Source organism: Molossus molossus, unplaced genomic scaffold (genome assembly GCF_014108415.1).
Source record: "Molossus molossus isolate mMolMol1 unplaced genomic scaffold, mMolMol1.p scaffold_m16_p_9, whole genome shotgun sequence".
NCBI lineage: Eukaryota > Metazoa > Chordata > Mammalia > Chiroptera > Molossidae > Molossus > Molossus molossus.
In genome coordinates, this window is record NW_023425403.1 from 59,331,827 (window position 1) to 59,347,101 (window position 15,275).

At 36.9% G+C, this 15,275-nt stretch overlaps 1 protein-coding gene across 1 annotated transcript in view; it reads right to left on the bottom strand.

Moving 5' to 3' along the window:
* Positions 1–273: 273 nt before the first annotated feature.
* The window catches only part of ANKRD10 (ankyrin repeat domain 10), a 36,708-nt gene continuing 21,706 nt past the window's right edge, over positions 274–15,275 (bottom strand). The window contains exons 4-6 of the mRNA XM_036249871.1: positions 13,971–14,206; positions 5,521–5,616; positions 274–1,870 (exon numbers count right to left, since the gene is read on the bottom strand). Coding sequence (XP_036105764.1) covers positions 1,395–1,870; positions 5,521–5,616; positions 13,971–14,206 — 808 coding nt within the window. The 3' untranslated portion in view covers positions 274–1,394. The remainder of the gene's footprint in view (positions 1,871–5,520; positions 5,617–13,970; positions 14,207–15,275) is intronic.

Here is a 15,275-nt window from a genome sequence, read left to right on the forward strand (position 1 = left end):
ACAGCACGTTATTACCAGCCCTTCCTTCACCCCTGATCCAGACAGACAAAGTGTCCATAAAAGTAGAGTATAAACCAAAGGTGGTAAAAACACTACATGGTGGAAATCAGAAGAGTAAATTAAATCTTACAAGCAAATGAAAGGCAATATTAAACTTCTACCTTCTTTCCCATCCATGGACATCACCCCCCTTCCCCGCTCATTCCTAGAAAGAAACCACACCCTAGGAACAAATAGAGTGTGAGAGTTTTTTATTCAATTTGTAAAGGACAGTTTAGAAACAAAATGTTAGTAACACTCTAGAACAGTGGCTTGTTCACTTGACATTTTCTTTATCTTCACCAATTTTTATTACAAAAATCAGAAAAGTAAAAATTCATTACAATATTTGCACAGTGTAACCAGTGTCACCTAAATAAAAGCTAATTTCTATAAAACCATAATTTTAACATAGTTTTATTACGAGAGATTCAAAATTCTCTCAGGTTACTGGATATACATAGTGGCATATATTTTAAAGCAGACCCCCTCCCCCCCCCCCAAAAAAAACAAAAATAAGGAAAAAAGAAAATATACGTCAGAATAGTCAGTTAAATATTTTGACCTGACAGTTCCTACAAATAATGACTTCCACTACATATAAAGGAAACCGTTAACTGTGGTAAAAATTCTAGAGACAAAGTAGGAAATACGTAATAAAAACAATGACTCAGAAGTCAGTCCCAGGCTGCATGTGTTTTCAATGAAACCCAAGGAGTGAGTTACATCATGAAAGAACAGACATAACTTATGTGTTCAAACCACTGTGTGTATCTACAAGTAAAACCTTCACATGGCAAGTTGCGAAGTTTCGATGAAAGGACTTTGAAAAACAAAAATGTTCTTTTCTTTATACTAATCACTGCAAGTAATCTTTGTAAGACTAGACCTTACACAGGGAAATAGCTGTCTTCTGTCAAAAATTCTGCAGGAATGAGCAAAAGCAAGCTTTCCAAAATGATGCCCATGTGCAAAGAGTCAAATCACCAAGCACCACATTGACTGCCTCCAATTTATCTTCATCAGATAAAACTTAATTTGGTACAAGGAAAAAATGCCCATTTATGGTGAAAGTATTCAAAAGAAATACTGTGATTTGCAGCAGAAAAATTAAATTCTAAAAGTGCATCTTTTAAGAGGCCCGCTATCCATGGACGAAACGCCTACACACTAGATAAGCCCTACTCGTGCATTCACTGGGACTCATTAGGAACTCGTCAAATACAAGTTTACTTTTTCAGAAAGTTGAAGTACAAAAAAATAGGACAAGTTGTGGCATTCCTTTAAGTTGATGCTACATTAGTAGTATTCTGAGGAAGAAATAATGCTTCCAGACAGAGCCAGGCCACTTGTCTTTAAGAGCCGTGGTAAAGGTTCATGGTACCCAGGACAGCACTGTCGTATCTTTCTTCCACCTTCACAGAATTGGAATGCTCTATTACACTATTAAACTCAGGGATGCTTTCAGCAGTGTCCCCAAACCCGTGGTAATGTCCATAGTGCAAATTTTCCCCAATATCTTCCACCCAGGTGGGTCTATTAGCTATGCAGCTACTTGGACTCCCATTCAAGTGCAGAGAACCACACATCTCAGGGTTAATGCTCATGGTCTTTTCTGGTTCCTCAGTCCCATTAACACAGAGAGAACCCTGGCTACTCGAAAATGGCTGTACTGGAACTAATCCATTGCTAATTCCATTAGATCCTGTTAAGCACTGGTCATTCCTGCTTTCCATCCCATTGAGCTGAGTCGTGGAAGGGAAGTCCAAATGTCCATTGATGACACATCCGTTTGTCAATGTATTCGATACGGAGCTATTGTTTTTCATATCTGCATTAAGAAATACACCTGTCACCAAAATTCAGAACCAGAGGGGAGGAGAAACTATAAAATGCTTCATTGCTGCTACAATTTTAAAGGATCTATTTAGTTTCTTTTCTCTTAAACAAATCAGATCCTTTTCCAAAGTAAAAACTGTACACAGATTTAAAAATAAAACACAACAGTAGTATTTGCCTGGTAAGAAAAGAAACATTTATAAATTTCAGTAGTGATGGGGAGTGAAAAATTAAAAAACTTAAGTTGACAAATATACTGCATGAAAAATACCAATGGTACTGAAAAGCCGTCAAAAAACAAAACAAAACAAAAAAAACCCTTCCCATTTTAATACTACTTTCAGAAAATCATTTTTAAAATCATTCCTAAAAAAGTCCATCAAAACTGAATGTAAGGATTCCCACAAAGGGCTGAAATAAAATACAAACTTCTCTAGCTCTTAAGAAGAGGAGGAAAACGGTTATGAAGCAGGTGAATTAAGGCAGCTCCTCGGACTAGATGAGACAGTGTCACCCCTCACAAGTCAAGAAAGCACACACAAGAATGTGAAAAGGAACCGCTTTTCCTTAGAACACTTGAATCTATGCAGTACTTCTGCCGAACACCACGTGGCAGCTCCGCAGAGTACAGAGCACAGCGCCTACAGGAAGGAACTAGTGGTTCTCATGCATACAGTCTTGGGCCAATAGCAGTTCTGAAGTTTCTTCTGAGTTCAGCAATTAAGGTGATTATGAAATCCAAGGTTCCACTTTCAAAACCAACTTATGTTGATAGTTTAAATCTGCATCCATTAAGAGAAGGATGTCTTACAAAAAATGTCAATCACAAAACACTTGGGCACATGGGAAAAGGCAATTACAAGGTATTTTTCTATATAAGTAAAACTAGAGAGTTAATATCTATGTTCACAGGAATTCACAGCAGAGTACAGAGAATGATCTAAAATTATGTCTTGCTTGATAATATTAAATTTTATCCCAAAGTTCTGCGCTAGTAAAGCATGGTATCATAGTGAACACAGAAGAGCTGAGTTATAACAGATGAGGACCCATTCTAACATCTCACCTAGTGTGACTTTCCCCATGAGGGGCCTACTTCCAGGTTCACTATCTACAGACCTCTGATTTGCACCCAAACACAGGTTGTTGTGTGTCCTGAAAATCTCCCTGCCAACAAAAATATCACAGCTTGTTCAATAAACAAAAATATCTTCTAAACATTCCATTAATCATCAATTTTCTGGCCATTTAAGTGACATTCATAGTTTAATAATTGCTATAAATTCTTCAGAGGATTATAAAATTAAAAAAAATTAAATGACAGCTTTTCTATTTAGTTAAAACTCAAGGCTGAAGAACAAGTGTCCAAGAACTAAACATGAAGTAAAATAAAAGAAAAAACAAGTTGTTCCAGGGAAATGTTTATATTGGATTTTTTTTAAATCCTCACCTGAGGATATTTTTCTTTTTATCTTCAGATAGTGGGAGGGAGAGAGGGAGAGAAAAGGAGAGAGAGAACCACTGACGTGGGTGGGACACGTCAATTGGTTGGACTGCAACGGAGGTCTGTGTCCTTGACCGGAATCAAACCTGCGACTCATTGATTCCCAGGCCAATGCTCTACTGCTGAGCCAAACCAGCCAGAGCATTTTAAAAAAGTATAAACAACTGTTCCTGGGTGATAAAACTCATGGATATGGTGGCAATTTTGATAGTTATTAAGACATATAACTAGTATACTAACAAAGATGAAAATTCTATCCTTAGGTGATTGGATCTGCAAAGGTAAATAAATGAGCATCGTCTCAGAAATCTGAGTTAACAAGACTCTCTTTTTTTTGTTTGTTTAATGTTCACTGTGTGTGTAATGCTTTCCTTTAGTACTCAATTAAAGTAAATCAGTTCCAGTATGCAACCTCAAAATCAAGGTTAGTTGGTAACCTTATATCATTATGGAAAATCTAATAAAACTGAGCATGCAGACAGCAGACATGCTAGAGACTGGCTAACCCTGCTTGGCCAGGACTCACATACCACTGGTCATTTACAACACTGTCCTGTATTTTGTTCCAAACTGCCGTTCAGGATTCACATTTTCCTCTCACCCATTTGCTATCTACTACAAGTAATCTCTAGCAATTTAAAATTTTTGTTTATTCAGTCAGATAGTGTTGTAAATAAAATGATGGAAAATATGGGAATGCTTACTTGGCACCTGTATAAGGGATGAGCTGGGCTTGAAAAAAGTATGGCTTTTTTAATGTTATGTTCAAGATTGGCATTAAATTTAACCTGAAAACCCAAGGAGTTAATGTTTGAAGATTAAAGAATGATTACTTCTGCCTTTTTAAAAGCATATAGCAATTCCATTAAGAAAAAAAAAAATCTGGCTTTGAGTTTTCATTTAATTATCTGGCAAAAATGTGATTCCACCCATAACAATTCTGTAACTTCTAGAAAGATGTACATATTTCTTTTCATTTTACTGAACAGAAATTTTTTCATGTAAGTCTGGGAAACAAAATATATAATCTTTTATTCCCAGTGAAGAATTCAGCATAAAGACTTAATAAAAAAGCTTTTAAAAAGTCAGTATCACCCTAGCCAGTTTGGCTCAGCAGTTAGAATGTCGGGCAGTGGACCAAAGGGTCGCAGGTTCGATTCCCGGTCGAGGGCATGTACCTGGGTTGCAGGTTTGATTCCCGGCCCCGGCGAGGGTTGTGTGGGAGGCAACCAATCGATGTGTCTCTCTCACATTGATGTTTCTCTCTCTCTTTCTCCCTTTCCCTCAATCTAAAAAGCAATGGAAAAAAGTCCTTGGGTAAGGATTTAAAAAAAAAAAGTCAGTTATCTATTTCTAATATATTAATGCAGTAAAAAAAATGGTTAAGAACTTTTCATGCTCACTTAAATCAAAGAATGATAGAAAAAACAGTAACTAAATGGATAAATCTTTATTCTACAAGCCAAAAGAAAATGAGCCTTTGCCTTCTAAAAATTGGTAACGACTATTGATATTAAAATTTTAGTGAGCAGAATGTGTTTTGTGAGACATGTGGTCAGCATTTTACTAGGGCACAGAAACCAGAGCACCATGGAGTATCAAATGACAGATTCCGTACTGGATGACTGGTTAGAAGTCAAAACCACAATGTTTATGAGTTCTCAATGTTAAGAATCATCCTTCTTGCTTTTATCACTTTCAGATTACTAGCAATAGATTGTTCATTCAGTATATTCACCCAAAGTCCTCGGTCAGAAAATAAAAAATGCAAAACCTTATTAAAATTAAACAAGGCACATTAAGCAAAAGTTTAAAATCAAAGTAGAAAGATTGCACTTATATTTTTCATATCCATAGTATGCACCAAAAACACTTATCCTTGTATCTACAAACTTGCCCAAGATATGCAAATTATAGTATAACATTCTTTGAAACACTAGACAACAAAGTGCAAAACTCGTTTGAAAGAAGCTGTTAGAAATAATATGCATACTGATTCTTGCAACGACAAGGGGTCTGCATTGCTGAAACAGTATATATTTCTATTTCTTTTGGTCCAACAGAACCACCCTTCTGCTGTGTGGTGTCTTCGACCATTGGACTGTTGTTGCAGCTAACGGGACACTGTCCACTCCCACCTGTTACAACAGCAAACTCTCTATCGACGTGCATTTTGTCAGCATCGTCTTCTGTCTCGCTGTTCACCGGTGGCATGGAGTAATCAGAGCTTTGAGCTGCATAGGAAACAAAGGCAATTTTAGATTCCCTGTACATACAAAAAGACTCTAAGGCAAATGTTTTAGAGCACTGAACATTCCCAAATTATCAAATAATTTCATAATCTACAGATGAATGAACTTAGTACGCTACCGAGAAACTTGCCAGTATAAAACATTTCCTGAAGTTTCAATGAAAAGCCATGGAATTTAAGACATATATACTAGACTTAATTGATGGCATAACTTCTCATTTAAGGCTATTTGGACAACATAAATTACAATCCAGATACATTTACAAATATATATTTAATTCAGCATATTCTATATTATGCCTCAAAATGTTCAATTGTTTTCAATAAAGAAATGCTAGGACAGTTCTTCAGTAACACCATAAAAACCAAAGTAATCCTCAAATTAAAAAAAAAAAAATCACTAATTTTAGTAACAGAAAGTAAGGTAAAAGCTAAGACTCAAAACAAGCCTGTCAATACTGTCCCAGTATGGCATTAACCCCCGTGCTTCAAAATACAATAACATTGGGGGTGGGGAAAGTAGTCTTAGTTACAAGATATTTGGAGCTGAAGCTGCATGTACATTTCTTATAAAAGTATTATTCTCCGTATCTTGGAGAAAAGCTAATATGCACATTTAATCACTTTTCCTGCAAGTATTACATACTCTGTGCAGAAACGCTTCTCCTGCAAACCTAGTAATCCCCACCTCTCAGGAGCAGCCACTCTCATTTGATATAGACAAAGCTCATCTCAAGCATGTATTTTTCTCAAAACCAGATCCTAAAAATCATGTTTATGCTTTGCTCTTATTCATTTACCATGGTATGAATATATCCCATCAATTATGTTGAAAAGAATCTTTAAATTTGAAAATCTACTGTATGGCTGTATCATAATTCACTCACCACCAACTTCCCTGCTATTGTCAGGGTTGCTTCTGTTTTCTTTCCTATCATGAATACCATAATTAAATTAACATCCTTACAAAGGTACTTGTGTGCACATTTCTGGTCTTTACTCAGATAAACAACCAGCATTACTTTTGGGTCAAAAAATATATACAACAAATAAGTAAAAACTTAGTGCTAAATGTTTCTTTCAAATAATTTAAAAGCAGAGACCGCTAACCCTAACTTTGAAACTTTAATTACTTCTAGTTTCAGAGGCACACAAATCATTTTCATATAGGAATGAACATTTTCCAGATTAATCCCTTAACTGTTGAAACCAAAGATGATAATGTAATTTTATGAAAGAGAAACACACATTCTGAATTAGTGCGTGGGAGAAATAGAAGAGTGTGATTTTGTGTGGTTGGAAAAAAATAGAAGTCTGCACAGGTATGAGGTTAAAAACATTTTACAAATAGAGGTGCTCTGAAAAACCAGAGGTAGTAAACCATGGATTTCAGTCTTTTCCACTCAATGCTTTTTGTAATCCTCCACAGGTCCAAAATCAGTGATTGGCAAGGTTCTGTCTTCACTATGAAACACAGTACTTTCAAGAGATCAGTGGTAAAATAAACCATCTTTATTTTCTTTTTTTTTTAGGGGGGCGGGGGGCCTGTGCCCCTACTGGGAACCGAACCCGGGACTCTCTGGTCCGCAGGCCGACGCTCCACCCGCTGAGCCAAACCGACCAGGGCAAAATAAACCATCTTTAAAAGGGAGGATAGGGTGACTGAAGAGGGGAGTTCCAGGATCCAGCTGACAGAATCCACACAACCTTCAGGGAGTTCTCAGCCAGTCTTTTGAGAGATAAACCTGCAGTCAGCATGGGGTCTGCTTTTCCCCCTTCTGAACTCCCCAGTGCCTGATAAACCAAATCGGGCAGTATACTGAGAACTAGTGCAGGCTATCATGGCAAAACCACAAATGTCCTTATAAATAAGAAAAACATAACTGGGGATACAATGCAGCTTTAAGTAGCCACAATGTCTGGTTTTGTTTTGGAATTCAGGTGCTAGTGTTCTTTGGGGAAAGTGGCAGGTAGGCTATAACTGCAATCTCAGATCTGCAAGCAGGTTTTTTAAAAAAAAATCGGCCAGATAAGACATGAAGACCACCCCACCCCCACAATCTTCATAAAAGGATATTTGTCAATTCATTCTTTGAGCCCTGTGCCTAGAATAGTACCCACATCAACCAATGAAACCTATTCTCTAGCCAGAAAAGGCACAAACACAGAAAGCAAGCAAACACTATTAATAACTAGAGTAACCAGTAAAATCGAAAGCATCACAACCATTTCAGTTGAGTGGAAGTGGGACATGAAGGCAGACCTGCCACTAGGGGGCCAGAGAATCGGTGGCAAAGGAAGTTTGAGGGCATTCAAAACAAAAATGTGTAAATAAAGAGGAGCAGGGGCACAAAGCCATTTTAAAGCAAAAATGCATCCCTTAACTAGAGGCCCATCCAGTACACTAGAAATACTACTCTGAAACTGTCTCATTTAGTGGATGTGCCTTTTGTTAATGCAGATAGTTTCTCATTAATAGAGGATGAAAATGAACAAGAACAAAGGCTTTCATATTTTGGTAGTCAAACTCTTTAATGTGGGAAGCATATGCTAATGCAGACAGCCTAGAGTTTAACTATTTCCCTGTGGATACACAATCTTTGTAGTGAGTTGTTCCCATAAAATATTGGCAAGGATACCTCACTACTTGGCTGATAACCCAGCTGCTCCTGAACCTCGGGTAATTTATTTCATGCTAATACCTCCACTTCTTTATTCTCAGCACCTGCAAATAGGGAGTGCTAGTTAGAAGGTGGCATTAAAGGTTGCATTACTTTTTAAAATTGTATTTTATTAGTCATGAATTAAAATTGGCCTCTCAGAATACTAGAAACATTGGGTCTGGACTTAAATTCTTCCTCCAACCACAGATGTCACCTGTGGCACTTTCTCCCACACATACCTATCACCATGGCCAAAGGAACTGTTCAAATATTCTGTGATGCATCTGAGAAAGGTGGCCTATAAAACATTTCAGAAGTCTTCCAAAATTGTAAATTTTTATTGTTTTGGAAGAGCACCTTCCCTTCCTATTTTCCTATTTACTTCCACAGCTAATAAAAACATTTACTCTGTACCGCAGGCCGATGCTCTAACCGCTGAGCCAAACCGGCCAGGGCCATTTACTGAATATTTTTACAAGTGTCCTTACCTTTTGACTGCCAAAGCAGGTATTTGTTGTGAAGATTCTAGTACACATTCAACATGATGGAAAACCATCTCGAATTGGCTCCAAAGATAAGCAAAAAACACCCAGCTTCCTTCCCCCCCAGGCAGTCACTGCCCAAGAAGTCCTATCATCCTTGACCTCCAGAGCCAAGATGCTCCATTCAGGAAGGTGCCCGGGACAACAGAAGCCTGTATTTGTATTTTCATCTAAAACTCAAGGGATGAATAAAACCCCTAAAGCCAGTTCTCAGGGAGTTTCTAAAACTACATAAACTATAAGAATGTAGTTTAAAATGTAGGAAAGACTTTTTTTTTAAATCCCTAGACATACCCCATACTGGAGACACCAATAGACGTGTAAAAACTGCAGAACAGTTTCATACCGTGGATTTAAGTGAAGCTTGGAGTTACAAAATAGTGATCTTTCTTGTACATCTTTAAGGTGGAAGTCTCAGGTCCCTCCCAGGTGCTGACCTACTGCCGCTAGGAGGCAGTGGCGAGGGCAGGACACCTCACACCTCTGTGGTCTTTCCACTGAACTGGGAACTTTGACATCTGTTCCCCATAAACTGAGACAGGAGGGAAATGTTTCCTTGGTTTTCCAGCAGCCATTACTAATCAGAACTATTCTGTTCTATAGAGCACATTGAACGGAAATAACTACCTTTGAAAAGAAATGTCCTGTTAAAAATAGTATCCTAAGGCCACTGGGAAGGTGGCTCTACCATAAGGTAACCTTCGGAACTCTGACACTGCCCCAACTGCACAGACCAGGGGGTGAGAAAATTCAAGACAGTAGGACACTGGAGATGCAAAGGACATGGAGCAGCAGTGACAGGGCTGGAAACAAACGCTATGGAGGGATTTGGGGTTGTTAAAAGAACACGTAATAAAAGGTGTATGTGAAACAGACCATCCTGAAGGTGAGTGAGTGGTTGATGCACACCACAGCCATATTTGCTGGGGACAGATGAGGCACACAAGGTTTGCTGAATTCAAGATTACAACAGTGAAAGTGGCAATCATAGAAATTGCTTGGTTAAGTGTAATCCATTCAGATATTAAATGCTTTGTCTTTAAGGATTAAGCCAAAACAAACATTTGTTATTCTAACACAATTAGGTGTTCTCTTACTCTGGTCAAATCTTTAAAAACAAAAAACTAAAGTATTTTATATGACACTCCACCTCTTTCATACACCTGGAACTAGAAGGAACATTAAAAACCGGATTTGTTGAATCTCATGTTTAAACAATTAGCTAATATACATTAGTAAATGCATTAAGACACCCCCCCCCCCAAGTAATTAAGCCCAGTCAACATGAATCAACAGGAAATGAAAATTCTTTAAGTCATCTAGGTTGAAAAGTGTGCCGAGAAACTTCTCACTGCTAATTTTAAACTGAGTCATGTTGAAGAAAATTTCCAAAAAGATTTTATTAAATACCTACATGTCATGTATGAAATGCTAAGGTCAATATACCTATTTGATTAAAACAAAACCAGGTAAACTTAACATCTGATATCCGGTACTAGCACAACCTACTTCTTATGGCAACCATCTCACAAAATAAAACTGTAAGTTACTCAGTAAGTTTGTAACTCACAGTGCCTCTCTCCACTGAAGACTCTAGAGCTGCACCCCTCCAAAAATTACCGGTTAGAAAGATACAAGGCTCTCATGGATAGAACTGCCATTCTTTTCTAACCAGGGTCATTAATAATTTGGACAACAGCTCTCAAGAAATACATGAATAACTGTATTGTGTGTTACTCCTGAAGATTAACTAGGAATGCTGATAAACATATAGTTACAAAGCTGCTCCAGCTGAAGTCCATCTGCCATTCTACCTGGAGCAAATGATTTATAAGTGAGGGGGTGGGGGAAGAGAACCAAACCTAATTCCATAGATATTTCTTTACACCATCACAAATTAACAAAATCTTATATTGAGAAATATTATCTCAAAATACTTTTCATTGAAATCAACTGCTCAAATAAATGGATTTCACCCTCCAATGTTCATGGCCACATCTATTGTGTTTATGTTCTGACCAACATGCATTTTGATATTGGCGTGAAGGACTTCAATGGAAAATATTTTAAGGTATGAAATTTTTGTAGTACAATGTGCTTCCAAAGGACAGTTTATATTCGAGCAGTACAAAAGTCAACATTATTATTCCCTTTACTTCTTTTACATCAATAGTTTCCGAGGGAAAAATCACTCCAATTACCTTAAAATATTTGTAAATGTTTTATTGAAAGCAGAAATACTACTCTCGGTGGAGAAGAGCAGGTAACTTTCAGGTTCATAATTCCAAAGTAAAAAAAAAAAAAAGAATTAAAGAGTGAATTTTACGGCACATTTTTAAGAGTTGGTTCAGACTATGCATTTATGTAGCCAATATATTATTCAGGTGCCCATAAGAAAAAGCCAAATTTGTACTTCAAAAAAGAAAAAAAATTTTTTAACTCTTCCAAATACGTTCACGTGTGCAGTTTAAAAAGCATTTTATAGGGATATGTTACACTAGGGAAATAATACTTTTTGGCATGAGAACCAAAAACTTACTACAAAATGAATTCAGGCCTGGCTGGACTGGCTCAGTTGGCTGAACATTGCCCTGGGCACCGAAAGGTTGCCGGCTCAATTCCTGGTCAGGGCACATACCTGGGTTGCAGGTTTGATCTACTGAAGACCAATCCATCCCCCCACCCCCCCCCAAGTATGTTCTCTGGTGAAAAAAAAAAAAAAAAAATCCAGAATGAGGAAAGACTTAAGCTTACATATTTAAGTGGTAAATCAGAACAAGATGTCAGAAATTAAATGAACCAAGGCAAATAAATTGTGTATTAAAACACTGGTAAATAAAAAATGGAAATATAACTATAGAGCTATGGAAGCCAAGAACAACTTCATTTAGAACATTCTGGTAAACAAAAACAACCTTTTCCTTTCCCAGAGAGAAGAGTGTGGTGGCAGACGTGAGGGTGAAATGCAGACACCTAGCTCTGCTTACAAACAGGAATTTATACACACACATTCTTAAGTGACATGCAGGACAATCTAAGGACCACTGCCAAGAAATGGAGTATTAGAAAATTTAGGGAATAGTTAAAATAATGCTCAGTAGACAAATGATTAACACTGGAAAAGGAGCTATGCAAGTTCATCTGGTGTCAGGCAATGATTTCTCCTGTGATGGTAACGAATATTATCACTTCATGTACATGTGGATCAGTGCTCAACCTTAGGTCTGCATAATTGTTACCTGCAAACTTAAACAAATGCCAGGTGTCAAGGACATTTTCTTCTGAATTGGCATCTCGGGTTGAATGTTAGGATGGCAATTTAGGAACACCGCATGGTGAGTTTAGTGTGCAAGATGTGAATCTCTAACCCTGGTTCACCAAAATGAAACCTTGTCTGAAGAAAAATAAACCCCCCTGAAAATCTGCATAATGCTCCAAACCAAATGTGTGTCGTAAAAGAAATTAGAACATATAAATCCAAGTTTCAGGAATCCTTGGAAAGGCTTTTTTAGGACACTTAAAAGTGAGATATTGGTCAAATCAGCTCACCTTAAAACCTTCAGAAACTAGTTTTAAAAACTCTTAGGCACATTTCTGCATCTTACTAGAATGTTAACTGACAATTCTTTAAAAAAAACAAAACACAGAAAGACAGAATTTAAAATTTATCCTACAAACCTACATACATGGACACAGACACAATTCTTGCATGAGGGCACAATGAAATTAACTCAATACCATTCCAAAATATTAATCAGGCATTAAATAAAAAAGAATAGTTTTAAAAAGTGGATGCTCTTAAAGAGCTTTTTAAAATACATTAGAAAAAAATATACTGAAACATATTACAAATAAATTACAATGTTGAGTAACACTTCACCATTAAAAAACACCATTTTAAAGTGGAGATATACCTCCATGTGCTTCATTATAACCCCTTTTAGGTTATTAGGCTCATAACTAACTTATAAAATGCTACGAATCTGATAAGTTATTACATTTAAGTTCATACATTCATTTCCACGAAAGTCACATAATCAAGTTTTTATAGTGACCAAGATTTTAAAAGTTATGAACTAGATACAACTTTTATTGTCACAGAAAAAGTAAAAAATAAAACCCCAAAATCTTTTGGTCTGGGTATACTTCAAAGAGACAAAGCACTGAAAAAAGGATAATGTTGACCCACATGAAATTTAAAATCAACTAAAACCTCTAGCCAGGGTTTTCTCCTACTATACTTGCATAGTTTATTTATTTTTTAAAGCCAAAGAGCACAAAACACACCTTAGTATTTTTTAGGAAATCTTATCTGAGTCAATAATTTCAGAGTGATTACTTTTCATTGTCATCTCTAAATTTCCTTCCGTATAAGTCAGCTAAATATTCCTGCCAAACTATTAATTTGTCTTCTGATTATTTTATATATATAATTTTTTTCCTAGATAAAAGGGTTTTGTTTTTCTTTAACTTAAAGAGTGACTAGCTGATTCTGATTATTTGCAATAACTCTTTATTTTAAAATAAAGATGAAAAAGTGGAAGAATACCTAAAACTTGACTTACCTTAGATATTTAAGTCCTCAATGTCAAAGTGACATACCATACCTTGTGACAATTACACACTACACTGTGGGGTACGGAGACAAGCTGAGGCCAAATCACAGTGCAAGTGGAACAGATAGCAAGCATCTGCCTTCCCAGTTGTGAAACTATGTTTTACTACAAGAACAATTGTTATACGCTCAGGGACATTTACGGGAAACAAAAAAAAAAATCAGGCACAGGGGCAGGTTTTGTTTTTTTTAATAAGTTATATTTCCAACAGGTACAACAAACGAGAAAAATCTTTCTAATGCATAGTAGGTAAACCCAGTTGTGCAGTAAAGTTATACACACACATTTACATTTGAGCTGTCAAAACTGCCCCCTCTTATATCTCCCCTTTTGTTAAATGGCCAATCTTCAAAGTAGCAATACAGGAAAAACGCCACCATCACTGTACCAGAATCCTCTAGGCATAGTACCACCTTACGTGAAGGTCTCATCTTGAGGTGCTTTCAACCATAAAAAAGAAAACATGTTAAAGAAAGAAAACAAGTCTGCTCTTTCCCGCCTACAGAGTGGTCTCACCTTCAGTTCTAGCTTTCTTCACTCCAAAGGGTTCCGAATCTTCCAAACATCTCTTGCGATTTGTTCCCACACTAACATGATTAGGAAATATATTCTGATGGCCCCCATTTAAGGTGCCATTATTATAGAAACGGTTCAGATGACAATTCTGGAGGTTCAAGAGAAACTGGGTACATTCTTGGAAACCCTGGGTTTGAGCAATGTCTGCTGCTGTCAGGCCACTGGCATTTCTCAGGCTGTATGACACAAAAACACTGAATTACATCCCATTAGCATTTCCATCTGGTCTCTGCTCCTGCCGAACTGACTAACTATCTGAAGGTGATATGAAAGAGTATACAGATTTACAAATTCGTCATTAAAGAAGGAGTTACTAATTCTAGCTTTGTAACTAACTTCTCTCTTATGCACATTTGATTACTAAGCAAGATTTGGGAGATAGTAATTTAAAAATCAATATAGTAAACTTAAAAAAAAAGACATCTTCCTATTTAACTTTTCAAAATCATTTTTTGTTAGTCTGAAGAGCCTAAATTATTGTTAACTTCAGACTTGACCTGAATTCTGTATTATCTACACTTAATTTTAATAATCCATTCCTTTAGCTTGAATAAAATCATTAACAAACAAACACGTAGTGAAATTGTCCATGGCATTCATAACAACTGGCTTCTGAAAAACAAAGGTGCGCAACTGGCTTACCAACAAGCCAAATTTTATGCTAATACGTGACACTGTAAGTGGAAGTTTAGAAGTATTGTCCTGATATTAAAATAATTTATCATCAGACTAGAGATGTGAAGAGCTGAGGGGTTTTCTGTTTTGTTTGGCCTTGCTTAGGAAAACTTGTAGGAATTGGCATTCTAGAGCATTTGAGTGGATGTTTCCCGTGAAAGCCAAATACTATTCTAAGAACTCATGCCCTAGGCTAACAGTCCTACTACTGAAAAGAATCAACATCTTATGTGGGTAATAACACTAACAAGTAAATGTCTGATTTTTTTTCGTTTTTGTTTTTTTTTTCAATCCTCACCTGAGGATATTTTTGCATGTATCTTCAGACAGAGCGGGAGAGGGGGAGAAGAGGGAAGAGAGAGAGAGAAACATTGATCTGAGAGAGACACATTGACTGGTTGCCACCCACACAACCCTAACAAGGGCTGGGGACAAACTGCAACTGAGGTACATGCCCTTAGCGGAAAATGAATCCGGGACTCTCTGTTCCGTGGGTTGACACTCTAACCACTGAGCCAGGGCTGATGTTTAGCTAAGATTCAAATTAAAGAAGGAAGTGGTGGTAGAACA